Source organism: Diorhabda sublineata, chromosome 7 (genome assembly GCF_026230105.1).
Source record: "Diorhabda sublineata isolate icDioSubl1.1 chromosome 7, icDioSubl1.1, whole genome shotgun sequence".
Taxonomy (NCBI): domain Eukaryota; kingdom Metazoa; phylum Arthropoda; class Insecta; order Coleoptera; family Chrysomelidae; genus Diorhabda; species Diorhabda sublineata.
In genome coordinates, this window is record NC_079480.1 from 18,116,533 (window position 1) to 18,144,177 (window position 27,645).

Consider the following 27,645-nt stretch of genomic DNA (forward strand, 5'->3'; position numbering starts at 1 on the left):
TAAATTCCATTACCCGTTAAAAAATCGCTCACAACATTCTACTCGACGCTGCTTTTGCACTGCGCGGAAAATTCGATCAACATCGCAATTAGTTTTGTCAGTTTTAAATGTTCATGTTGGATCCTTTGAACACTTGTTGTGGAAAAGTCGGTCTAAGCTGCAGCTTTTCTCGTTGTAAGGCGCAAGTGGCCGTAGACACAGTGTCCAAGATGTTTTTGATTTGTGTTGGTGTTAATCTTGGTCTAGTAGAAAATGAACATTATAAACTTTCTGTTGATTTTTGAGACTTATCAATAACGTGTCTGTGCATAAAGATTGTTGCGAGCGCACTCTATTCACTTTTTGACGCTAGAAACTCACTCATCCTCACTATGTACTCGTATATAGTTATTTGCTTACTGGCATTTATAATATTTGAACAATTGGTTTTCCGAATACCAATAATTATTTCACAAAATTCTGTTCTGAACTCATTCAACTTAATAAAATTTCTCTAATAATAAAGTCTCAATTACTTGTACTTCTGCCTTAAAAGGATGATTTAATATTGAGGATTCATCTGGATTAACAAACTATTTATGTTTCCCTGTTATCAAAGTTTCCTTAGCAATGAGTTTGCTATAATTAAAAATTCCGTAAGAGATTTTCGAATATTTCCCATTATGTTTTGTTACAATCTCGATGTCATATAACAATTATCAGAAGAAATGCATCAATGTATTCATCAACGTCCGAGAAAACAATTTGTATAATGGATACAAAAAAGTTTTCAATCCATGTTCCAAATATTTTTAAGAAATATTTCCAACTACTTGTAATTATTGTGCTGTAGAAATAGTTCAACTTAATGACAGTTATTTATAAATTAGGTGCAGACACAAAAAAATGGAATGTTTCAAGCCAAACCATGGGAAGTTGTGCCAACTTTTATTATAACACCAGTAAGGGTCTAATACAACGAGATGCATTCGATAATTACTGAATACATTTAGTACAGACAAAGTGAGAGTAATGATGTTGTTTTCAGTAGCTGTTGTAGCTTGTATTTTTCATTGCTCTTTATGTGATATTCTAAATATAGGTAAATATTTTTGTTTGACAAGTTTGAAATGTTTTGTGCACTCATCATAAATTCTACCGAATAAAATCAGTTACTGCTTAGAAATTGACTGTTCTTTGTCCCATTTTCATTTTTCAACATCACTGAAAGTTACTCCAGATTACTCAATATATTCTCATGATATTAATGTGCATATATACAAAGCTATGTCACACTCATTTTTACGGGAGAACATTTGTAAGTTTATTCTCAATTTAATTAACGGTGGCTGGACACAAACCATACTCAAGATACCGTGGACAGCTATGTGAACAAATGATGCAATTCTTAACAGACCAAATGCGATTCGTGAGTTGGTGAATAACATTAAATGCAGGAAAATAGCTTATTTGGGACAGATTATGCGTGGTAAGCCGGTTTAGTATCCTCCAGTTGATTATGATGGATAAAGTTGAAGGTCGTACAGGAACCTCTTGGTTGAAGAATATAAGTGAATGGACTGATATAAGAGAGGCAGGACAGATCAGGATCGCCAACGTCAAGGGGACTAGATACGCCACACGAAGAAGAAGAAGGTCAAAAACCGTAAAATCTCAAACGAAAATGATAACTTATTTCAGAGGACGTTCAATTGTCATTTCGGAAATAAAAAACACTATGGTCCATGGAGGAGATTGGCTTCTTTTATCACACATCTCCACTTTACCCGATCCTGAGCCTCAATTTTTAACTTTCATTTTCTTTTTAAGTATTGTTTTACCTCATCTAATAATCTTTTTCGTGAACTTCAAATTCCACTTTTCTCTTCTTCTATTCCTCTACAGATTTTCTCTCCTGCTGTTTCTTTTTCGATTATATCCATATGTTAGAGCTCTGTCTCTGTATTTTTCTCTTCGAAGCCTAGTTAACTCCAAATTACTCCCAGTTCTTGAAATATAATCATTTTTTATTTAGTTTCGGCTGCATAATTGATTATAGATCTAATTATTGCTCGGGCATACTCGTATCTCTTCATTTCCTATATGTTCTGTTCTGCGTTTCCATTTCTTGATAGTTGTGAAGCTCTCCGAATTTCTTGTATTTCTATTTCTTGGATATCAGCTTGAATATCGTAAGATCGTAGGTCAAATCGTGTTTTCTTCTCTGTCAGCAGTTATTTGTAATGATCCTACCATTCATTACTATTATATAGGAATTATTTTGTTGTTTTTATTTTATTATTGTTTTACATGCCATTGCCTTATTCGTTTCTCCAATATACCTATCATTTTCTTCATATTTCTTTTCCCATGTTCTATTTTTACTTTCTATGACTTTCTACTTCTCTGCTCTAGTACATGTACAATCTTCTGTCTTTTGCTTTACGTCAGTTAAGGTATCTATTATAAGCTTTCTTTTTATTCGTATCAGCTCGTTTATTGTTTTTGTATACCATTCCGAATTTTTTGTATTCTGTCTCCCTTGGTATTCTAGAGATTCTTTTTCTATTTCTTCATCTATTCCTTCAAGTTTTCTGTTCTGTTCTGTAATTTATTAGCCATACTCAGTATATGAAAGAGTCGTTTCATACTGTTTAGATTATATAAGCTCTACTCATAAATATAAACTTTCGTTCAAGATAAATGAGATTTTCTTTTTAGGTGCTGTATTCGAAGCAAATGAAAATTTTGAAAAAGCATTTAACTTTGCTATAGAAACTGCTAATAAAAATTATAATGGAACCGAATTTGAATTCGCGCCAATAATTAGGAACAACTTGACGTGGGATAATCCTTACTCCGTGATGACTAACACTTGTTCAATTTTTGATGAAGGAGTCATAGGAATTTTTGGTCCGAAATCACTGCAGAATATTGCTGTTGTGCAATCTTTGTGCGATTTTAAGGAAATTCCGCATATTGTAACAAGGTAATGACAAATTTTTCCAACTCTGTTTATATAATATGAATAATTAGACAATCTAGCGTCACAAAATATTTATTTCCAATTAAAGGTCAAGGAAGTATGAAAATCTGTTACAAACACTTGAAAGTAATACAATGCTTTTGCTCAGTATGCTCATTGGTACGGATATTTAATTGGATTGTAAATGACTACAAAATGACTTCTCTCTTATAACAAATTCAAAGGTTCAACGTAATTTTTATTGTTTATTTCTCATTTTATGTTAATTCACATAAATGCTAGATGATTTGACTTACGAACTACACACAAGTAGCGATTTCTAATAAACTACTAATTTATCAACCTGAAAAAAGTACACTACATTGTTGCTATGTTTACTATACCATTCAAATCCATTTGCTCATTACAAGGTATGCTTAAGAATTACAGTATCTTTTTTCTTCTGAAGACTACTGAAGCGCATTAAGTCCATCACTCTCTTATACCAAAAATTAAGTAAACTTTACAGTAATAATTTGAGTCCGGAAAATGGCGCGGTATCTTTGTACTTTAAAGTACTCTTAAATTCTCCAAATCTCGTTTGAAATAATTAGAAATTAGAAACCAATTAATACAGAGTAGCTAAACTTTCTTTTATATTCATTTTTGAATGTTAACAGTAATGGTGCAACTACCAGAAACATTGGGGAAACAATGCTGGAAGATGTGTGGTTTTGGTTTAACACTTGTACAAAAGATTCACCCCCTTGTATCATTCTTTCTACTTGATTTTTGCTCTCGACGGAATCTTTCACATATTTTTCAGCCACTGATGAACTCTTTATTCCCACCATATCATTTTAAAATATTGATATCAGTCACAGCGTTGGCTAACGATGTTAACGTCCTTCTGAAGCAATGTCCAGTGTACTTTTCTGGATGCTCAAGAGGAATCCAGCAATTTTTTAGGTGCCCCGCCAACAGTGTGTATTCCAGTTCTTCGACATACGCATTTTCTGTAGTCTACCAAATACCAAACTACTAGCTAAGAACTACTATCCTCTACATCGTCTACTTCTAAATTATAAATAACTTCTTTTCGAAAACCTCCAGCAACGCTAAATATCCTTTGTCTGGTGCGTTCTTCTTTGGTCTAGATGGTAGTCTACACTTTGTTTTTTTAAAAAAGCTGTCAACTTAGAATAACGGAAAATTTTGATATTCTCATTAACCATAATCAATGATTTGACCATCGAGTATTCAGATCATAACGAAGAGTTTTGATGTTTTCACTGAAAATTTAAGGTTTGAAAAGAATGCTTCTAAAAAACAACTGTTATTTCCATATCAAAAAACTAAGTCAAAATCACATTTCATTATCAATCACCATCATTCAGAAAATATTTTTTGTGTTTGTTTTAGGGATTAATATACATCCGTGAAATTATTATTGCGGTACTCGATTAGATATTCTGGACTCGGCTCCTTCGTCGCCTCGTCTTTAAATATCTCGTACCGTACTAAATCACTTCCCGGACTCAACTATTTTTGCAGTTGTACCTATAACAACAAATACTCCTTTCACTCCATCTTTGTAAATTAACATAGAAGGGCTTGATTTGATGTAGACACCCGGTCAAGAACTGTTTACCTTGGGAATTCGCAATACGTAGTGATCTACAATGAAACAAAGAAGATGAAACAATGATGGATTCCGATGTTAGTACCAAACAGAGCTACAAAGTGAAGACATTGAAATAAATCGTGTTAGTTCATATCAGAAAATATAATATTCATAAAATGTGAACTGTGGGAGAAGAAGGGGAAGAAGCTACGGAGATTCCTCCTTTTTCTATCTTGTACGAATTTATTTTTCTCTTGATGTTCTGAAAAATGAATCAAATATGTAAATGGAAACGTTATTAAATTATAACTTGCTTTAGCTTTTAGACGGAAAATAATTACAATTTATGATAATTTTTTTCAGAATGTTAAACAGAAAGTACGTTTTTGCTATAGAATCAATTGAAAAATTCATTATTGCTATTTTAAGATTGTACAGGTTGTCCTTGTGAATTTCACGATTGTTAACCAACTCTTGCGCTTTATCCTATTTTCAACATTCTATCATTCATTCAGATATCTAGAAATTACTTAATATACGTATTTTTGCATCATATTTTCAAGAGAAATCATATGAATGAATATAAAAGCAGCATTTCTCTCTATACGAATAAAATGTTTGTCGTAGATGGAACTACTGGTCTACGCGTGATGATATTATGGTGAATCTCTATCCGCATCCTCAATATTTATCATATGCTTATTACCAAATTATTTCAACAAAGGACTGGAAAAGCCTCACAATTCTATACGATGATAATGAAAGTTTGGTGAGAGTATCTTCTCTCATTGAAGATGCTCAAAACGATGGAATTCCTGTACAAATAATTCAGTTGGATCCCTCAAACTCTGGTAATTACAGGTAAGTTATGACGATTGGATTTTGTCGTCGTTGTGTTAAGGAATTTTAGTATAAATTTCTTGGTTGAAAAATGGATTTGAAATAACATTATGTCATAATTCAAATCGAAAAATAATGAGAGTTTGGTAATATTAACCCCTCTCATTGAAGAAGCTTAAAGGGATAACATTTTCAAAGAATGAATTTAATTGTATTTTGCGGTAACTTTGTCAGTTTTTGATGTGGAGGATGAAGTTTTAAACGCTTATAACTCGACACTTCGTTTTTTATAACTTTTGACACTATTTGAGCGAAGGTGCCGTATATCTTAAGCGTTGAAGAGATGCAGCATCCTTATCGCAGTCCCTTGTCAGTTCTAAATGGCTCTGATACTTCATTACCTATTTTCACACAAGATCTCATACATTCTACAAGAGTATAAATTAGAGTTTTTACTTGGATTGCTTCATCTGATTTTTCTCTATGACTTGTTCCTCATTTTCTTGCTGTTTGTGTTCCGTTTCTATAAGATCTTTTATCATTCTTATCATTCTTCTTTATCTTCATCATTCTTCCATTTTTCCTTCGAAATATCGAGATGAAAATTTGAGGTATCACAGCCATTAATGTTCTTCAGATATAAAAATTTTCCAAAATCTTACAGGGTGTTCCAGAATGGATATTTTCATCCATCACAATAATATAGGATGGCGATGTGGTTTCAAATATGTTCTGTTTAGAGATGGAGCCACGTTTAAAAAAATGGTTTTGTGAAGAGGTTTCATTATCATTCATCAAATGATCTACATCACATAGTGACACATAGTCAAACTCGATAGTCGTACAATGGACAATCAAATGCCAAAGGAGGCACTGAATTTTATCACATTAATCAATTCTTGTTGTATTCTAATTAGTTGTTTTTTTTTGTATCGATGTTATACAGGCCATCTTACACTCTTCTGGTATATTTTGATACAAATTTTCAGTTCCTCTTTTTAAATAGTCTAGAACTATTTAAAAATCACAATGATATAAATCTGAATAATAATGGAAAAAAAAACAGTGTATTAGTCCGAATAACAACAAGAAAAGCAAAGTATGGAGTAAAATCATAAGAATAAGTAATAAAACTATATATATGAAAATACAAAGATGAAAAATATGAAGAAACTATAAATCAGGCAGTGAAAAACGATACAAAACCGAGACGGTTGTGAGAACATCCGCCTATGAGACGGTGTAGGTTAGAGGAAAAGGCTTCCTAGGCTTCCTACCTGCTTAGAATCCGGCGAAAGGTAGTGAACATCCGGTATCAGCGGATGCGATCGGTCCTTGAATCAGAATCATACCTGCGAAAAAGGCTTATTTCCGCCTGACAGACAGATGTTCCTACTGTTTACACCAACACTCACAATTACAGTGTCTGACGCGCGCTTCGACAACCAAGTTATCGTCCTCAAAGACTAAAGGTAAACAGTTTATCTTCAGCCTTTGAAGACGATAAGTTATCGACAGTGTAATTGTGAGTGTTGGTGTAAACAGTGTATTCAGTATGAATATCGCCAACGATTCCAGAAATTCCAACTTAGATAGATGTTGTGTTTAAAGGGATGTTTACGATGGTAAGCATTGCCAACTATTTGGTCTTCGTTTACCTCCTTCTGCTCACATATTAGGTACACCCAAACATTGTCGTCGTGGTAGTTTAGAATGAATCGGCATCTTTATTAGCCCCAAGTGATATGGTTATCAGAATCTGATAATATAATATTGTCAAAAAATATAGTTAGTTTTTCCCAATTTCTAACTATATTTTTATATTTTCAGAACAGCAATGCGAAAGCTGAAAGCCACGGAACAAACATACATCGTTTTAGATTGCAGCATTGAAAAACTGTTCGAAGTTTTATCTCAAATACAACAAGCGGGTCTTATGAATGAGAGGTTCAGTTATCTAATAACAAATCTGGATGCTCATACTGAAAATTTGATGCCGTTTCAATATAGTAACGCAAACATTACCGGTGTAAGTATTTATATAATTAAATGAAAACGAGAAAATTTATACTGAATGAATTTTTGAATGTTTCTTATACTTTCTTCACAAGACCTGAAAACAGATCTCTAGAAAATGAAAAACTGCACCTAATTTCTTAAATGGGCGTCTATATCCGGTATTTTACACTCGAGACTGTTCCTATCAATGCATAAAAAATCTGATAAATGCTTCCACTTGAGCATAAACAACGTAAGCATTCTCACGTGGCTTGTATCACTTAAGTGAATACCTTCATGGAATCAAAATGAAAAGTAGACACCGGGGAACGCAGGTTTTAAGGAGGAAGCGGGTAAATCACAGAAGATATAATTTATGCAAGTACCAAGCCAGTAGCCACTCGTGTCTGGGTGTTTTGTTTGACCAAGAACGAAACAACCTCCGGGAAGTTTCCAAAATTTGGCTCATTGGTGCTAAACTGGAAGATTCGTAAGAAAAAGACTACTTCAAAATCTCCACGGCTAGTTATGACCAATATATGATATAACAGTATTTACAGAGCAGATGTCCACACCGGTACAGATCACGATTCTCGTATGAGATGTTCAAATAATACGGGATAAACCCATTAAAAAATGGATGAATCAAAATCCTGTAAATCGGAGAAACCCCAAGGCTATAATGACTATATCTACTAGCCAGAATAAACTTGTCAAACTATATGTTCTGTTTACAAATGAGTCGATTTATTAAAGGGTAGAATAGAGTATAACAGACAATTTATATTTCCCTTTTGCTTAAAGTTCATTAATGATCTAAGTTGGGATTAATTTTGAAGCACAAATGGATTTAGTAGCCATTGATGATACTTTATATGAGAATGGATACATTAGACGTTTTGCACTAATTCCAATTCACTCTATTCACGAGATTTGACTTTTCATTCATACAAAATAAAGCTAGTATCCATTTAACCTCTTATTTAAACGAGTCCTTGAACCTCGTTCACAAAAATGTAGTAAATTGACAATATATTCTACATACGTCGATCCAATTGATCACGTTAGATAAAAAGCTCCGTTGCACTACAGAGTTCCTGTGGTAGAGAATCAAGCGCAATTGGCAGCTGTTCAAATCGAAATTTAGAATGATCTGTCTGAACACGTTACTATTTGCAGTTTTTTAGGGTACTAGAACAGGTATAAATATCACGATAATCATTATATGCACTAGAAGTGATTTTGAATCTTACATATCTCCATAATGTATTGGGAAGCGAGGAATAGTGACGAAAAAACTTCTCTTAGAATGTTCAGATGAGGAGTCGACAAAGAAAAACTAGTCTCGAAGAATCTGAGATACAAATCAGGATGAAATACCGAAAATACTTGGCTTCAAGAGAAAATTTACCTCAAAACTAAGCTATAGAAGTTAAAAGGATCAAAACACTAAACGAGAAATGCCAACAAATTGTAAATAGATGGCTCCAAAATAAGAAACAATGTTAGAATAAGAGTCAGTTAGTCAGAACCAAACACTCTGAAAGCTTGAGCAATACACCAAGTATTTTGAAGCACAAATATATATAATTGTGGAAATTTTCTATTATAGATCGACCTATAAAAAAATAATCGCAAACAGGAGATTATAATCTTGTCTGATAGTCATACCGCCAAGAGCTCTAAGATGCAATATCATAGAATCCAAATTTGACAAGCTAAAGCGTGGGGAAGCGAAATAACTGACAGACTTGTTAAAATAGAAGTTGATAAATCCTTCGCAGGACCTGATTCCTTTTGCGATATCTGTTATAGAATAAATGACAAAACACTGGAAAAACGGTAAATTATTCGTGATTATTATTATATTGATTACTTATGATCAGTATAGTTTCATTGAACTACTTCCAAACTCTTCTACTGTAGTCTATAGAAAATATTTTTTCCAGATCAGATTAGTGGACCCTGAAAAAGAATATACACAAAAAATAGCACAAGAGTTTTTTTCAAAGGATACAGATTTATTGGAACTTTCAGCTTGGAAATTGACTTCAGAAACTGCTTTAGTCATAGACGCTATGACCATGTTTACAAACTCTTTCATTGATAGACAGAAATCAAGTTCAATTAGAATAGTAGCTGAGAATAATAATAGTTTACAATGCGATGACACCAATAGTTGGGAACATGGCTTTAGTCTGGTCAACATGATGAAATCGGTAATTTTTATTAATTATTTATTAATGGTTTTCTCCTATGAATTGATTATCAAAAAACTTTATTTTGTGAGTGAAATAGAGCAATTTAAACTCAATATTATAAGTTCTTTTCGTGTGTACATTTACTTAATGCATTTCTACCCCTTCAGGTATAAGGTTGCTGGGGTAGAGGTGTTTGTACTAAGCCGTGTCCCATCAAAGGCAGAGAGATATAGAAGTTCACCTTTCAAAATTTCCTTTCGGTCCACAGTCTAAGGTCTTTTATTAATCGTCGCGTCGTGCAACTATCAATTTCATAGTAGTTATACAAAAATCTAGGATAATTATTCAATATTTTTTCATCCATTTGTTTATGATGATCAAACTCAATTATCCATCTAATTTCTAGTATGAATATGAAGGATTAACAGGACAAGTTAAATTCGATAACCAAGGCTTTCGCAGCAATTTCGAATTGACAGTTTTTGAATTATTGGAGGGAGGTATCACAGATGTTGGTACATGGAGTTTTTCAAAGGGTCTCAATATAACAAGAGCTAAAGATACTATCGAGGAAGAAGATGAGGAAAGTTTGCGGAATAAATCTTTCGTTGTACAAATCACTCTAGTAAGTACTAAGATGGCTGAATTCCAGTTCTACTGGCAGTCGACTGTAACTTTCTTATTTTGACTAGAACATCCTATATATTGATATATTTTGAAATCTACGTGGAATATTAATGTAGTTTTGTCTTTAAACTTTTTTCGAAAAATGCATACTTTTTGAGTTATTAATAGTTTCGTAAAAAATTTGACCCTTATAAATTATTTTTTAAGATATCCTTAAAGATATGGATATGGTTTCTATTCGGTTACTTTTAACGATGTCAGACGTATTTGAATCTGTGTTGAAAAATTATTCATTCTATACAGGGTGTGTATAAAAACTGTTCAAAATTTAACTTCATAAATATTAAATTTCTTTATTTTTTTAAATAGAACCACCCGGTTTTTTCTATTTCAATGCATTCAGGGGTGAAGAATAAGGAAAATACATCATGTATAATTTCCTATACCTAAACCCCTAAGCCACTAAACCGTTATCCAGATATTAAATGCTATCTGTAAATTTTTAGAAATGCAGATGTGGTTTAAATTTTATTCATTTCTTATTACATTGAGAACGAGTCATTTAAACGATTTTCGAAAGTATCAACAATTGACTAATGACAGTTAAATAAGTGTCATCTATTACAAAGTCTACTAAAAGTATACATAAAAAATTAAACATTTAAAACTTCAAATATCTCGGAAACGACTGGAAGTTGGAATAGGATTAGTAAATACAATTTGATTCGATTTTTTTACAGACCTTGACAAGATAAAGAAAAATACTTTTTTATTTCTTAGTGTTGTTTCATCGGGTTAAAATAAAATTTACACCACACCTACATCTTTAAAAATTTACTGAAAACATTTATATCTGGATAACGGTGAGGTTTGGGTATAGGGATGTATACATGAATTTGCCTTATTTGTTACCCCTGAATGTATTAAAATATAAAAAACCTGGTGGTACTATTAAAAAAAAAAGAAATTGGATATTTGTGAAGTTAAACTTAGAATACTATTTATACATACCCTGTATAAAATGAAAAATGTTTCAACATAGATTCAAATACGTCTGATGTTGCTAAAAGCAAATGAACAGAAACCATTTTCATACCTTTAAGGGTATTCTCATAAAAAAATAGTTTATAAGGGTCTGCAACTCAAAAACTATGCATTTTTCGAAAGAAAGTTTTGAGACAAAAATATAATAAAATTTCATGTAAATTTCAGATATGTATCCATATACAGGATATTCTATTAAAAATAACAAAGGTACAGAAATTATATTTGGTATAATTATAAACCCAGTGATTCAGAAGATGTCATTCATTCTCCACCCTGTATTCCAGATTGGGGTAAGTATGCATAAGACCTTAGCGTTAAACTTCCACGTAACCATACACCACACATTGTCATCTTTAATTCTGACAATTGTAATGGTGAACGTATTCAGAGCCTGTTGCCAGACAAGTGCTATTTGAGGTATTTACACATACTTGAAACATTGATCTTGGTCAAAAACAGTTAAAACATGGAATTGATGGGTCATTCGCCGTACAGTCCTTGTTTGGCACCCAAAGATTTCTCCTTATTCTCACAGATCAGAAATAAATTGCGAGGTAAACGTTATTCTATACATGAAGAAGCGGTTGATGCGTTCAAACATATGGAGACACTTGAATGCCCGACAGAAATGAAGAAATTCCTAGAGTTTCAAGTCAAGTCAACAAGCTGTATGTGAAATGCTAATATTTTTTTGTATTGTAATAAATTTTGTAACAATAATAAAATTCTCTTATCGTTATTATAATTATTATTTCAAATAATTTCAGACAGAACCTTATGGTATGTTAAAGTTAACAACCAATCATCTTTCTGGAAATGGAATGTATGAAGGTTATGCTATCGATTTAATTGAAAAGTTAGCAGAAATGGAAGGATTCAATTATACATTCATAGTTAGGGAGGATAAAAGTAATGGAGCTTATGATAACAAAACAAAAAAGTGGACTGGAATGATTGGAGACCTTTTAAACAACGTGAGTTATTGGATTAACGCTTTTCAAATTTGATATGATTCAATTCATCAAATTATTTGGTTATAATTGCAGTTATAAATTTGAAATTTCCTATTGAAGGATCTCTACAACTTCCAAAAGCTATATATTTTTGAAAACTTGCTCACTTGCTGTGTGTTATTTTTTAGGTGTCTGATTTGGCTATTTGCGATTTCACAATAACATCAGATAGAGAAGAAGTAGTTGATTTCACAGATCCTTTCATGACTTTAGGTAATAAATTCACTTTATTATGAACCCAATTCAAATGAATAGTTTGCCTAAAAGAAGCCATTAATTTAAATGACAGACAACACAAACAAAACAAGGGGCGAAAACATATAATTATCGATTAAAAATATTAAAATAGCTCTGTAGTGAAATGAAGTGAATGATAAATAGTATCCAAGTAACAAATAAAAATAAAAGTAAAGGAAAGTGAAGTGAGCTTTACTGAGTGCACAAATTATATTAATTCAAAGTGAAAATACTTACAACATAGACGGAGCTTGAAAATTTTCGAAAAGAATCAAGATGATTTCGTTTCAGATATTATTTTCTCTCTGAAAAAGTGAGGATAAATATATAAAGCATTTAACGAGAAAATCAATTCTCCGAGCTGGGTAGGTTAGAGAAAGAGAAGGGGGGGGAGAGAGTGGAATGTTTCATTGTTGAAAAATTGTAACAATTTTTAGACAGAAGCTTGTAAAAACTGAAAAAACAAACAATAACTCCATATAGATACAAATAAAATAAAATTTCAATATACAGAAGAAAACCACAATGAGTAACAAAATTATTAATTAACCTAAATAAAATAAAAGTTAATATTTATGTAACACAAACGGAGAAAATTTGGAACAGAAAAAAAAGTACAAAATCAGAAAAGTGAAAAGAATTTTTAAGAAGGTCCATAACAAGTGATAAAGAAAATAGCCAGTGGCGAAGCGGTAACTAAAACTGGATGAAAAGAATGAATAGAAAGAGAAAACAGTGGAGATAAAAATATGAAAAGAATAAAAGATACCGAAGAATTTTTCGAAAGATGTAAATCAACTACAAGATAACCAGATAAGCGAAGATTTATAGGAGAAAAACTAATATGGTAAAGTATTTATATAAACAGTCGAAAAAGTATGTCCAAGTTAAACAAGAGGTAACGAATAAGTTCGAAAAAAACAAAAGGACTGGATGTAGACTAAGTTCATTATTATTCACCATAGTGTAGATGGAGGAATAAAAAAAAACAAAAACACAAATTGAACATTGGAAAATGAAAGACATCAGAATATCGGAGATACTACACGTAGATGACATGGTGATAATTGCGGAAGAGAGAAAATCTTAAACTCAATGATGGTCAGATAATGGATATGAAAATAAACGAACTCAAAACTAATAAGACGTTAAGCTGGTAATAGAATTAACATAAGATGAAATCAAAATACTCAAATGCATGCAAAGTTTTAAATATCTTGATATAACACTAGTACAAGATAGAAGATTGGAATTAGATGTAAACGGAAGAACTGGAGCAGCTGGAACATTATTCAATGCAGTCCAGACATAATTTCTACCTAAGAAAAAAATACCAAAACAAATTTAATAGAAATGGATATTCGCCCATATTCACGTTTGGATCTGAGACTTGGACACTCACACAGAAACAAAAAAGTAAAATACAAAATACAGAAATGAGATTTCTGATGAAAATAGATATTAAATCAAGATACGATAAAATAAGGGATAACATAGAAATTGAAATAGGAAAATCGAGATGGTTATGCCATGTTAGGAGAATGGGAGAAGGACGATTAATAAGAAAGATCTATGAAGCGTGAACTCCCCAAAAAAGAAAAGAAGATCGCTAAGGAGCTGGATAGAAGAACAAAAACGAAGGATAAGATAGTAAGAAATTGAACAAAAGACGGATTGAGTGAGTAAGTAATATATTCTATTTTTGACGAGTCCGTTATGTTATAAGCAATATTTGAGCAATAAAAACCGATTTTATTACTCTACATTCAGAATTTTGTCCGGAAATATCGAGAATTTGTTTCCTTTATTAGGTAGTACTAGTTCTTTCTATTCTTATGTTCAAAAGCTTGTCACCATAAAAAATACTCAGTAATTCATAATAATGAATTTGAATTATCTAGTCTCCAATATACTTTTAGGTATAAGTATCTTATTTAGAAAAGCCGAAAAAGCGCCTCCGAGCTTCTTTTCTTTCGCCGATCCATTCGGTTTGGATACTTGGATATGTTTGGGTGTAGCTTTTTTTACGGTATCTGTTGCGCTCTATTTCATGGGCAGACTATGCGCCGACGAATGGACGAATCCGTATCCGTGCATAGAAGAGCCTGAATTTTTGGTTAACCAGTTCAGTCTTTCGAACGCACTATGGTTCGCCACCGGAGCTCTACTAGCTCAAGGATCTGAAATAGCTCCAATGTAAGTAGAACTGAAATAGACGAATGTTCATTTCAAATCATGAGGAAACAAATTCTTAGCATGAAAATACAGAGGGTGTCTCATAAGTCGGTTTTCATACGTGAAAATTCCTACACCTCAAACTAAATTTGTTAAGACTAATCTCTAATGCTTTTTTGAGTACACCTGTTCATTTTTTTCTTATCACTATCTCTAGACACCCTAGGAAATATTAATAATTAGACCATCATAATGACACAGTTTGTAAGAATATTATAAAATATATCGTATACATCTGAGTTCAAATTTGGGGGAAAATAAATTAACGTAAAATGCTACACCTCTCCCATCAAAACTATCTTGAGTCCAATAACATTAACCATGGAAGTACATTAGTTATATTCGACAGGTCGAAAGAGTTGGCACTAGTGTTTTCTCGAAGGGATTAAACCATTTTTTGGTAATAGCAAGGAACAGCCTATAGAAGCATTTCGAAAATCATGCCTCGAACATTTTGATACTGGATGGTAAACTGTTTTGTAGGTGGCAAGTTGAAGAGTTGTATTCGGTCATAAGCAGAACCTCCGCTGGAGTTTACAGGACCATCAAAGCCGGTGGTAATTGCTATTTGATGCCAAACAAATCATATTCAAATTTTAGTTTATTTATGAAATATGGGCATTGTAAATCCTACACTACAAGATTCGTATTTGACAGACTCTTGGAAATACAATTAAAACAATTAAATGAAGTTGAGACTGATAGATTAGTCACTAATTTTGTGATACAGTCGATTGTTGTCTAGTTTCAGGTACATTTGCATAGATTCATGATTCTCTGCCTGTCACGATTTTATGAACGAGCTTTTTTTCAGCGTTTATTAAATTATACGCCAACAAATCTTTTTGACAGCCAAATAATCATGCAATATTGAATGTATGGGAGTGGAATTAATGCCCAAATATACCTCAATCTTATGGTGTGTCACATGGTGATCTTGCAATATCAGTTTTCGCATTGCAACGACGTTTCTTGACATAACAGCCGATTTTGGACGACCTTAATGAAATTCATTCTGTAGCAAAGTGTGACCACCATTGAATTAGGAAAACTAGAGGAACTGGAAATATTGTTTTATCGCCAAAAGTCGAAGCGAGTTGCTTACTTAAACCACGTCGAAAGTCATATAAAATCATCGCTCGAAAATGTTTGCGATTTAATTTTATTTTTTACCAAGATGAATGTTTCAAGTATCTGTAAACAACTCAAATAGCACTCGTATAACAATACGTTCTGAGTACGTTCGCCATTGAAATGTCAAATTTTATTATTACAATGTCAGTTTTGACATATTATCCGTCTGGCAACAATGTAGACACTTTTTCAATATTTCTGTGGCCATCACCACTGTTTTTCGTAAATCTTCACTGTGTCCAACCCAAACACAAAAGCATCTTGATCTTTAGTAAAAAATAGCGTCTTAAAAATCTGTCATGATGACACCTTATATTTTTCGTTAAAACTTTGTTAATTCTAGCGTACTGATTGTAACTTGATTTTCAACATATAGATTTTTTACGCTCGGCGATGAACAATCCTTTCTTTCGTTTTTAATTCGTTCTCAATATACTCACATTAATACTAATGTGTAAACGAGTGCTTCCGCCATCTATGTTTCAGTAGGCTAATATAATAAATGAGCGAAAATTGAAACCTGTAGTCCGGAGTCTGCAACATTACTAACTAGATGTGGCTTAAAATACTGTTCACATATTTTGAAAATTTAAATTTTTCAGTATAGACTAAGAAATTTCCTATTCATTTAGCAATTTTTTTTCATAAAAATATTCCTTTTAGTGCAATATCTACACGTATGGCTTCTGGTATATGGTGGTATTTTTGTTTAATAATGAGTGCGTCGTACACAGCCAATTTAGCTTGTTTCTTAGCGACAGAGAATCCGATAAAACTTTTTACTGATCTTCAGAGCCTCTACGACAATCAACATGACATTAAATATGGTGCTAAATTTGGTGGAGCAACTGTTCGTTATTTTATGGTAAATACTATTGTTACTATGGATATTTTTACAATATATATATATATATATATATATATATATATATATATATATATATATATATATATATATATATATATATATATATATATATATTCGTCTATGTATATATCTACAAAAAGGAACATTTTCAATAAGAAAATATGATTACTTTTCAAATATTTCTCTTTTATTTCCACTCAATTTCATCTTTAATGTTAAAACTTTTAACCCTTGACTCAACCTTCAGCTTTGTGATTAAAAAAATAGTCGTACGGCGTCAGATTAGTGCTATATGGTGGGAGATCCATCTCTTTGAAGTCACATTCGTGTGAAATTATCTTGAAAAGCAAGACCGCATGGAATGTCATGAAGCAAGCGCATACCTCAATTGATGCGATGTGCGATATGATCCCTATAGCGCGGTGTATATGGTAGCTCCCGGCATCTACGTGCCGCACCCATGGAAGCAAGAGGAAGCCGATGAAGGAAGCAGGTGCAGGGTCGAAGCGGTTGAAATTTCCCGCTTCAGGGCCAGAAACTCTCACAGCAATGGGGGTAGCTGTAGGAGGGATCTCCCCCCCCCACTTCCGGAGGCATCGCGTTCGGAGACGACCTTTTGCTTTGGAGTCATATCATAGTTTATGGAGAACCTTAATCAAGAATCACAAAAGAATGGAGGAAGTGTGCCTCATGCTCAGCAAGACGCACTACTACTCAGTGTGAAGAAGAAGAGAACAGATGCGCTAGAACATTTGGAAAAGCTAGTTAATGGGCTGTAAGATTTCCTTCAAAATAAGCTAAATGTCCACAAGGAAATCAAAACGACGTCAATGAACCTCTGCAGTGCCCTGAGAAGGTTCAAAAATCAGGATCAACAATGGCAGGAAATGCAACAGCGGCATGGCCACGTCACCTTAAAACCAAGCGAGTCACTGCAGACGGCGACGCCAAAACAAGCGGAACTACCACCTGTTGAAGCGATGGACACCGGAGCAGAAGCTGACACTGAGTCAGTTGCTGGTGACCTCAATAAAAATGTCCCCAAGAAGAATAACAAAAGGGTATGGAGTTGACCTGATCCTGTGGACACTCAAGTGACGAAGAAGCTGGACGCGAAACAAAGTCCGCCGACGAAACTAGCGACGCTCGACGCGGACAAGAATCAGACCAAAACGGCTTGGAAGCTTGTTCAGTCCAAGAAAGACTTGAAGAAGCAGAAGAAAGAACAGCTACGGAAGGAGAAGCCAACGAAGAAGTCCCGGCCGGAGCCTAAGCGCAGAAAACCGCGTCAGCGGATCAAGCCAGATGCACTAATCATCCGCCCATCTGAGCCGGCGAAGTACGCAGAGATTTTGCGTCGAATAAAGAAGGACGTCCCCCAAGAGCAGGTCCGTACCACCGTGAATAAGATCCACAAAACCAGGGCCGGAAATATGCTGATAACGCTCTCTAGGAAAAGTACCGATAAAGGCCAGGCCTTGCAGAAAACTATTGTGGACATCCTACAGGAAGACGCCAAAGTAATCTGTAAAGGCCCACAGGAAGATCTCGAATTTCGAGATCTTGACGATACCACAACCAGGGAGGATACCCAAGCCGCCCTGCAGATGAAAATTGGAGAGTCCTGCGAGATACCACTGGAGGCAATTAGGATCCGAAAAGTCTACAGAGGTACTCATATTGCTGTTGTGACTCTACCAGCAGCTGCAGCGAAGAAGATCCTGGAAGGAAGCGGTAAAATTCGGATCGGCTGGGTAAACTGCCGAATTAGAGCAACGAAGAGACCGATCCAATGCTTCAAGTGCTGGCACTTTGGGCATCATGGATCTCAATGCAAAAGCAAAGTAGATCGTTCTAAGCTTTGCATCAGGTGCGGACAAGAAGGGCGCAAGATCGCCGGGTATAAAAATCCAGCCAAATGTACATTATGCGCTGAGAACCAAGGCGCAGAGAATGCTGCTCACAATGCCGGCAGTCACAAATGCCCGGTATTCCAAGAGGCACTTCAGAGGATCACAAGCAAAAGAACATGAAGATACTGCAGCTCAATCTCAATCATTGTGAGGCTGCGCATGATCTGCTCATGCAGACGGTGCGCGAATTAGAGCATGACTTGGTACTGATAGCGGAGCCATATAAACACCTAAGCACCCAACCCTGGGAATCGGACAGCACATCCAAGGCTGTCATCTGGTCATGTGGCACGCTCCCTTTCCAGAACGCAGTCGACAACAACAATGCCGGCTTTGTAGCAGCATCAGTAGAGGGCATCCGCTTCTATAGCTGCTATGCACCACCTAGCCTCTCTATTGGTGACTTCACTGATTTCCTGGATCGACTAATCGAAGATGCGAAACAATACCATCCAGTAGCGATAGCCGGAGACTTCAACTCCTGGGCAGTCGACTGGGGTAGCAAACATACCAACGCACGAGGGAAGGCACTGCTGGAGGCTTTTATTACACTAGATGTAGTCTTGCTCAACAGCGGTGATACGCCGACCTATACCAAGAGCGACGCAAGCTCGATTGTAGATCTCACTTTTGTCAGTAGTAGCCTTGCTAAAGGTAACGACAAATGGGAAGTATTGGATACCTACACCGCCAGCGACCATCATGCAATATTCTGGGAAATATCAAGCAACCAGAACTGGAGGCATATCAAGTTATCTAACAACGTTGGTTGGAAAGTAAAGTCTTTTGACCCAGAATTATTGCTAATAGCTCTCGACAGTGATCCGATCAACTTTGGATGTGCGGAAGAACAGACAAAGGACCTGATGAGGAGAGTAACACATGCTTGTGATGCAAGTATGCCTCGTAAACGTGGCATGAACTCAAGATCTTCAGTACATTGGTGGAACGACCACATCAGCAGCCTTCGTAAAGAGTGTCACAGGAAGAGAAGAATCTCTCAGCGCGGCTATCAACGGCCCAACTCAGCGGAGTTAGTCGCAGGGTACAAAAAAGCGCGTCATGAGCTGAATAAAGCTATTAAAGAGAGCAAAAGAAGATGCTGGAAAGAACTTATATACGAGGTAGACAAAGACGTGTGAGGTAGACCTTTTAAGGTGGTCATGACCCACTTGAAAAAACATCTCATCTCCTTCAAAAAATCGTCACTGCGCTGTTCCCACAGTAAAGAAACTTCGATTACCAGTTGGCTCCAAGTGAACTGGACCACATACCATCTGTCACTGAAGAGGAGCTGATGGAGGCCTGTAACCGTGTAGGAAATAATAATGCGCCGGGATTGGACGGAATCCCTAATATTGCCTTGAAAACCATCTTAAAGGCAGCACCGACATTGTTCCTAGACGTGTACAACATCTGCCTCAAAGAAGGGACCTTCTCAAAGAAGTGGAAACAGCAACGACTGGTACTGCTTCCGAAAGGAAAAAAGCCGCCGGATGAAGCGTCATCTTACCGTCCACTTTGCATGTTAGATACAGCAGGTAAGATTTTAGAGTTTAGAGCGTATAATTCATCAACGAATAGAAGAAGTAGTCGATCAACTCCTAGCAGACAACCAGTATGGATTTCGGAAAGGACGATCAACACTGGACGCCATTAATCTGGTTGTTAATATCGCTAAGGAAGCGATCGCAGGAACCAGATGGAAAGGCGGCACAAAGAAGTATTGCCTGGTGGCGACATTAGACATCAAAAACGCCTTCAATTCCGCCAACTGGAACTGCATCATGCAAGCTCTACGAGAGAAAAGCGTTCCAGCATATCTGTGTAGGATAGTAGCCAGCTACTTTACCGATAGAGTTCTCAAATATGACACGAAGAATGGTCCTAAGGAGTACGATATTACAGGAGGTGTATCTCAGGGCTCTGTTCTAGGCCCACTCCTGTGGAATGTCATGTACGACGGACTGTTAAGATTGAAACTACCAAGTAACGTCAAACTGATATATATATATATATATATATATATATATATATATATACATTTTTCAAAAAAACTTCCTTCAAGCTCTACTTCAACAAAATAGATCGAAGCAGTGAAAACTCTTTGCAAAGCTTGTTCAGACTTGTTAACATGTGCATAAATGTTCTTGCGAATGAAATGTATTTACTACCAAGAACTCATGGACCGCACTACATATATATAACTCACAGTCAAAAATACAGCAACTCAAAAGTAGTTTTATAATGAGGTCTAGAAGTATGATCCATCTCTGTAGAGATAATATTAGAGAGAGAGAGAAAGAGCGCGGTAAGGATACTTAATCGAAGTTGAGAATGACAAAGGAAACATGAGAGATAGAGAGTGAAATTCATTATTATGTCTCTGTACACTATATGTCAAGATTCCAAAGCTTTTCCTGGACTATTTTAATGTACATTATTGCAGTTGTTCGATTGCAAACAGTTTGTAATATCTCCGTTCCTGCACGAACGGTTAATAATTCAATTTAGTTTTGTTATATAATATGAAACAATTAAAGATTTCATATCAGTTTTCTAGAAGTGTTGCAGTAATACAACTTTCCACCATCTTCTACGATACATATTTGGATTAGATATGAACTTCTTATTTGTCGACTAGCTCATGGTTTATGGCGAGTGGTTGAAAAGACTTGTAAACTTTGCGATTATGAAATCGTCCTGAACAAATTGATTTTTTTAGAGTGCAGAAGAGGGAACGCTGCTTTGGAAAGTAGGCCAACATATGCTACATCATCCTGAAGATTTACCAAAAGAGAACGACCTTGGCGTAGCAAGAGCAGAAAAAGAACCATTCGCCTTTTTTATGGAATCTTCTTCTATCGAGTATGCGACACAGAGGCATTGTACTTTAGAACAATATGGAGATAATCTTGATCAAAAAGGATATGGTATAGCGATGAGAAAGGGTAATATTCTAATTTGAGGTGGTTCATTATCATGTATATCAAGTTCTAAAGACGATAGTACATTAAAACATGTAGATAGTATGCAAAACCACCCTTATAGCGGGTGAATTATGAGCATTCTTCCAAATGTAAATTTATAGTAGTTTTGACGGAAAAAATTAGGCTATCACGTCAAATTTTTTTCTATTTCTATTGATTTTCTAACATTTCATTAAAATTTTTCGCTCATCAAATGAATTACCATAATTTCTTGAAATTACGTTTGAAATGTGACCTGCGAATTCCTATAGAGGACTCTAAGATGGGCTCAGTATAGGCCCAGACTTGGGCCAAGTATATACAACTCTGGCACTAGCTTGGAAGCCGTTATTGACTTAGACTTGGTAGGACTTAGGGATGATAACAATGTCTTTCGCTTGGTTTGCAAGTCTAGACCAGGCCTGGTTGCCTAGATAAACCCAAGACTGGTCTCCAGCCGTGGGTCAGGCTGGTTTCTTGTAAATATAGATTTTTAGTATATTGTTAATAAAATTATAGATTTATGACAAATTTCTATCGATGCACTCCACTTATTGATGATACTATTTTTTATTATTCTATGTTTTATTATCTTTGCAACAAAGAATTTTATTAATCGAAAATAATTACTTCTAATGTTAAGATATCAATTATGGATAAGATATTAGTACAAAACTATACAGTACATATAGTTATTTAGAGCTTTGCCAAGCCTGGCTGACTATAGGATGGCCGTGGTCAGGTTACTCAGAATTCTGCCAAGCCTGATTGACTATAGGATGACCGAGGTCACGTTACCCAGAGTTACTAACCAAGCTTGGGATATTATTCTCTTGCCAAGGCTGGGTTTCCCCAAGCTAAGCTCCGTCGTTTAAGTCTGGGGCCTCCTACATGGGTAACTCTTTGGTAACATTAGAAAAAATAACGTAATCTATTCAGTCTGATGAAAGAATTTATTGGGTCAGTTGTGGTAATCGTAAACAAAGGCAATTGTAAACAACTTCCATGTTTCTCGAATTTGGCAGTTGAAATCGGTTCGAGTAGATATAGTGACGCCCTGGACCTTGCTGCATTCGGTGTGTTTCGAGCGTGAAATATTTCTATGGGTAGGCTGCTTAAGAACTTGTAGAACATTTTTACTGTTTTTGAAATTTTTAATTTGCGTATGAGATAAGTGTCCAATATGGTATTTGTCTAATAAATTTACAAATGTCCCAGGAAAATTGAGGACAGTTCAATTGTAAACTTGATTTGGGGGTAATAGTGAGCGTATTTAAATTTGCCCTAAAATATGTAATTGTGGGGGCATATCGAAATTGTTAGAACTTCCATAGTTTTTTTTTTCAGATGCACGACGGTTAGAAATTATATAAAAAAACGAAAGACTTCAGCAATATACTAAAGAAGATCTTGTCAATGTTATCAATGATGTATTGAATGAAAAAAAAAACTTATATACAAGCATAGAATATACCTATTAGTTATATTCCACCTAATTAAAGGCAAAAGAATCCCATTACTAGTATGAGTGCAACTCGAGCTCTAATGGGTTTGCTCTTCGATGAAAAGAAGCTTTACAGCTTAAAGAGCAAATTGGAATCATTGAAGAAGCTATTGAAATAAAATATTACGTCTGATATTCGGGCTCCATGGAAAATTTATCATTTAAAAAGCGCAAATATTTGCAGAAAATTAGAAAGAATGCACGTTTGTTGTGTATAATTTTTGAAATAAGCTTAAAGAGCTAAGTTATGGATATGTCGTTAAATAACCCAACTAAAGCTGACTTTCTATTTAATACAGTGGATTCAATAATGACTCTTGTAGGGTGCGAGCAATTGTTGAGGGGTAAAAACATTATCTTGTATGTCAGGAGGCTCAGGTAGGGAGTTTTGGATTGCATAGCATCAAACGATTCATATCTCCCTCCAATAATTCTGTTAAAATGGTGTGCTATGTAAGCCTGTTGGGTATCGAGACGCTGTATTGACCATATTCAAAACCACCTACGTTCTATTTCTTTGCCAAAGAAAATTTTCACATTTACCCCAAAATATGGTCAATTTTCTACTTTGCATGGGGCAAATGTGATTTTTTGTACCATAAAAATTTTTAAATGCATGAAAACACCAACCACACCCGTTGAAATTTAGCTTAGATTAAAAAATATGCTTCTTTCAAATTATTTCTGTAAGTGACAATGTGTACATAATTATAAATATTTGTTGAAAATATTTTAATTTTTGATCAAATTTTGTTTCTTCAGGTTCTCCATATAGAAAAAGATTGAGTCTAGCAATATTGAAACTTCAACAGAACCATTTCCTTGATGATTTGAAAACCAAGTGGTGGGAAGAAAGAAGAGGTGGAGGTGCTTGTTCTGTATGTATCTCTTGTGAAAAATAATTTTATCACAATCGTATCAAATTTTCATCAATTCCTTGATCATCGGACTTCGAAGACCTAAATATACGCGTCAAGTAATTCCAAAAATTCCTCAATCTTCCATGTATAGGACTTCACTGTTCCATTAACAACAATAAACGCCATTGACGGTCCGACTTCCTAGAGAAAGTTTTTGAGAAAATACAGTTAAACAAGATATGATTGAATCGTTTTAAAAGTCGGGTTAGAAAATGGAGAAATACGAAGCCATTACAGCTGGCTCAAAAAATAGTTTGTCGACAAGCTCATATGCCAAAAGAGGACAGTCACATATTAAAAATATCAAAACTTCAAGACAAAGCGTCTGTCTTCAAAACTACACAGCCAACTGACTCTATTACCACCGGAGTCATTCAATCAGCATGTAGATGTGGAAGAAACTCCCATGTCAAAAAAGACGTAATCCTCAAAGAAAGCTTAAAAAACACTACTCGAGAAGATCTTCTCCTTCATCTGTGGCCTCGTCAAAGTCTGCTTGGCATTTTCATACTTCTATCCATGTTGGAAATCTGCCAACTCAATTCTCATTCACCAACTTTCACAAACTTGACTTTTACCACCTATATCGCACATCAATGACATTGGTGAAAGCTTTGAACGTTTGATCTAGGATAGAAACCGAACAAATAATTCTGTGCTGTCATTTCCATGCATATGCAGTAAGCTTTCGCTTAGGTCTGGCAGAGCAGACTTGTTAGGAAACTTTTTAGTATCCGTCTGTCAAACATCATATAAATTTATTTATCTATATCTTATAAGTATCAAAATGGGTTATTCACAATCCAGACAGGCGTTCCACAAGGCTTCTCACTAGCTAGTTTCAATTTATGATCCTGAAATCTCATGATGTAATTCTCGATTTGATGCAGGAGATGGAGATTTATAATCGATACACCAAAAATTCAAGCTATCGTTTTTCACATTCCCTCATCTAGATCAACAGTCGTCTACTACCAAATGCCTCTTTACAAAAAAGACGTCTAGAGGAACGATTCATTCATTTTTTTAATCGATCTTGTTACCTTGAACCAAGTACGGAGGCGATATCTCATAGCAGAAAATTTCGGAAGAACACACCTTTCTACCCTACTTCAATAGTATAAAAGTTTTATCGGACCCATAATAAAATAAAGAGAAAACATCTACTGCATCCTTCCATATCACCTTAAAAACAGGCTTTTGTCATGAGAGTAGTCAATTCACAGTAAAATTTCACAGTCTTTCTCCAAGATTTACCAATCGCTAAATCCAAATCTCAGATCTTATCGCTCCATTTATCAGTTTAACTGATTTTTTGAGGTTTCTTCGTAGCCTAGTGAACTGGTAGGTCTGCCCTTTCATCTCCTTTGCCTAACCAAACTCCGTTGTTTTTCAAAAAATATTTTTTCACATTCAATTCCCAATAGCATCCACGTTGAACTTTGAGCGCACTACAAAAAAAGAGAGTCCTGTAACATCCAGCATTAATTTTCCACGAACCCAGCAAATTTTTTTTTCCATACACAAGGCTAGCGTCAATTCTAATCAACTTATACTTACTTCATAGAATGATCTACCATTACTAATCTTTAATCACATTTCCCAGTATTAGAACCATCAATAATATTAAAAATAGTTCTCTGCATTTGAATTTGCTCATTACGTCTCCAATATACTTTAGTTAAAACTGGAGAAATCAACAATCTATCTTTGGTCCCTGTAATATATGGCATCGTAGGGGCGTTATAGAGATGAGCTTCAAGAAGTCAAAAAGTAGGTTCGATATCAATTGTAAAAGTGCAATGTTCAAAAACAAGGAACGAAGCTTACGAAATTACGTCCCAGTCATATTCCACTTTTTTTATCAATTACCGAAATGAAAAGTATTGATAAAAACACTTTTGCTAATTGGAGAATCCTTAGCTATACACAGGTTACTGCTTCAGGAGATAATCCGCAACACTTCTTGCGATATACTAGAGCTCAAACGACACGACAAATGGAAATCGTTGACGGTAGCGGAAGGATTCGTAAAGCAAACAAACAAGAAATATTTCAAGCTAAAGAAAATGACAATGTATAGATACAAAGTACTAGTACATTTAGCGATTTCACCATAAATTCTCCACAAATATAGCAAAATTTGTCAGGAGAAGTTTTGCAACTGCGGTGCGTTTGACTCGACATTTTCATCATCACTTTTTGCACTATGAACAGAGAACCGATTACTATGAAACTCAACAGAATACTAATTTTTGATGCTATTTTTATGTTTATTATTCTGAATAATACAGTTTAGGACTTTTTTCGTCCCTTTACAAAATGCTAATATAAACGGGAATAATTGAGCTATTGAAAAGTGGTACGTGTTAGGGCTTAATAAATATTTTTTCTATTATTGGACGGGTATTCCATTTTAAAAGTAAAGGCCTGTGTTACGAAAATCTTGTCGGCCAGTGTTATTAAATATTTTTCTCTTAAATTACATTTTTATTTTTCTACACCAAACTAAACCATTTTTTAACGAACTTGTTTGCAACTAGTGTAAAAAGTGTTTATTCCACTCGACATGTTGACAATAAACACTTATTTTTGTACTTGTTGCATAAATAACTATTTTGCCTTCTGGCACTTCATTCGGAGATCACCTTCTAGAGGATGAGTAGTTTTCGAATGTATAACACAAATTTTTTTTAGGGTAACGAAGAAGTTTCTGAAGCAGATCCGCTAGGAATAAAAAACGTTGAAGGTTGTTTTTCCTGCACTGTTTACGGTACTTGTTTGGCAGTTGTACTGGTGATATTCGAACATATATTATATATATGTAAAGTTAAAGTTAGAACCAAAACATCTCTATTGAAAATTTTCAAATTAGAATGGTTAGCTTATATAAACTTCAACAGTCCTAGTAAACCAAATTTGATGATAGATAATAAATCGGAAACCGAAGAGGATAGCCAAAAAGAAATGATCGAAGAAGAGGAGAAGATAATTGAGTCAAAAACTAAGTCACTATCTCCCAGATCTAGATCAAGTTCGATATCAAGAGCTAGATTGAGATATAAAAGGAAGTCTTTTCTGAATGGAAATTCTTATACACCACAATCCAATGAATATGTTAAACCTGAACCTGTTGATAACCAAAGATCTAAACCACAACCGTATGGTTTCGTTTTTCCTGTAAATAATGGCAGTGTCGAATCTAAATCACAACAGTGCGAATCGAGTTACCCGATATCTAGTATCAGTTCGAAATCCAAAACCGGTTCCTACGGGTTTGTTATTCCCAAATCTAAAGGTAACAGTGGAAAATAATTTTTTTGTATAATATCAATAAAATTTAGATAGAACTGAATCTTTTATTACTAGCACTTCCCATAATATTAAAAATAATGAGCAATTACTCATTTCGCGATCTGTTGAGAGAAAATTGTAAAAAACTATTAGTAGGGGATCTCAATCGGGGATTTCGGGATATCTTGTGATTTGTTGAGTACCACAACCAAATATGGACGCCTGTCAAGTTTAACACATCAGATTAATAAAAAAAATGATCAGCAGTTGATTATAT

At 34.7% G+C, this 27,645-nt stretch overlaps 1 protein-coding gene across 2 annotated transcripts; it reads left to right on the forward strand.

The window, feature by feature from the left end:
• Positions 1–890: 890 nt before the first annotated feature.
• On the forward strand, positions 891–27,424 carry LOC130446387 (glutamate receptor ionotropic, kainate 2-like). 2 transcript variants are annotated; one of them, XM_056782619.1, is made up of 13 exons: positions 891–1,081; positions 2,701–2,968; positions 5,196–5,429; positions 7,239–7,437; positions 9,356–9,625; positions 10,014–10,232; positions 12,049–12,255; positions 12,423–12,507; positions 14,451–14,727; positions 16,564–16,765; positions 21,407–21,632; positions 23,917–24,032; positions 26,772–27,424. In XM_056782619.1, exons 1-13 carry the CDS (start codon positions 1,012–1,014, stop codon positions 27,387–27,389), a joined length of 2,991 nt encoding a protein of 996 aa, XP_056638597.1. In that variant the 5' UTR covers positions 891–1,011; the 3' UTR covers positions 27,390–27,424. The 2 variants fall into 2 exon arrangements, with proteins under 2 accessions (XP_056638597.1, XP_056638598.1); XM_056782620.1 differs by having other exon boundaries at positions 1,080–1,468.
• Positions 27,425–27,645: the final 221 nt, after the last annotated feature.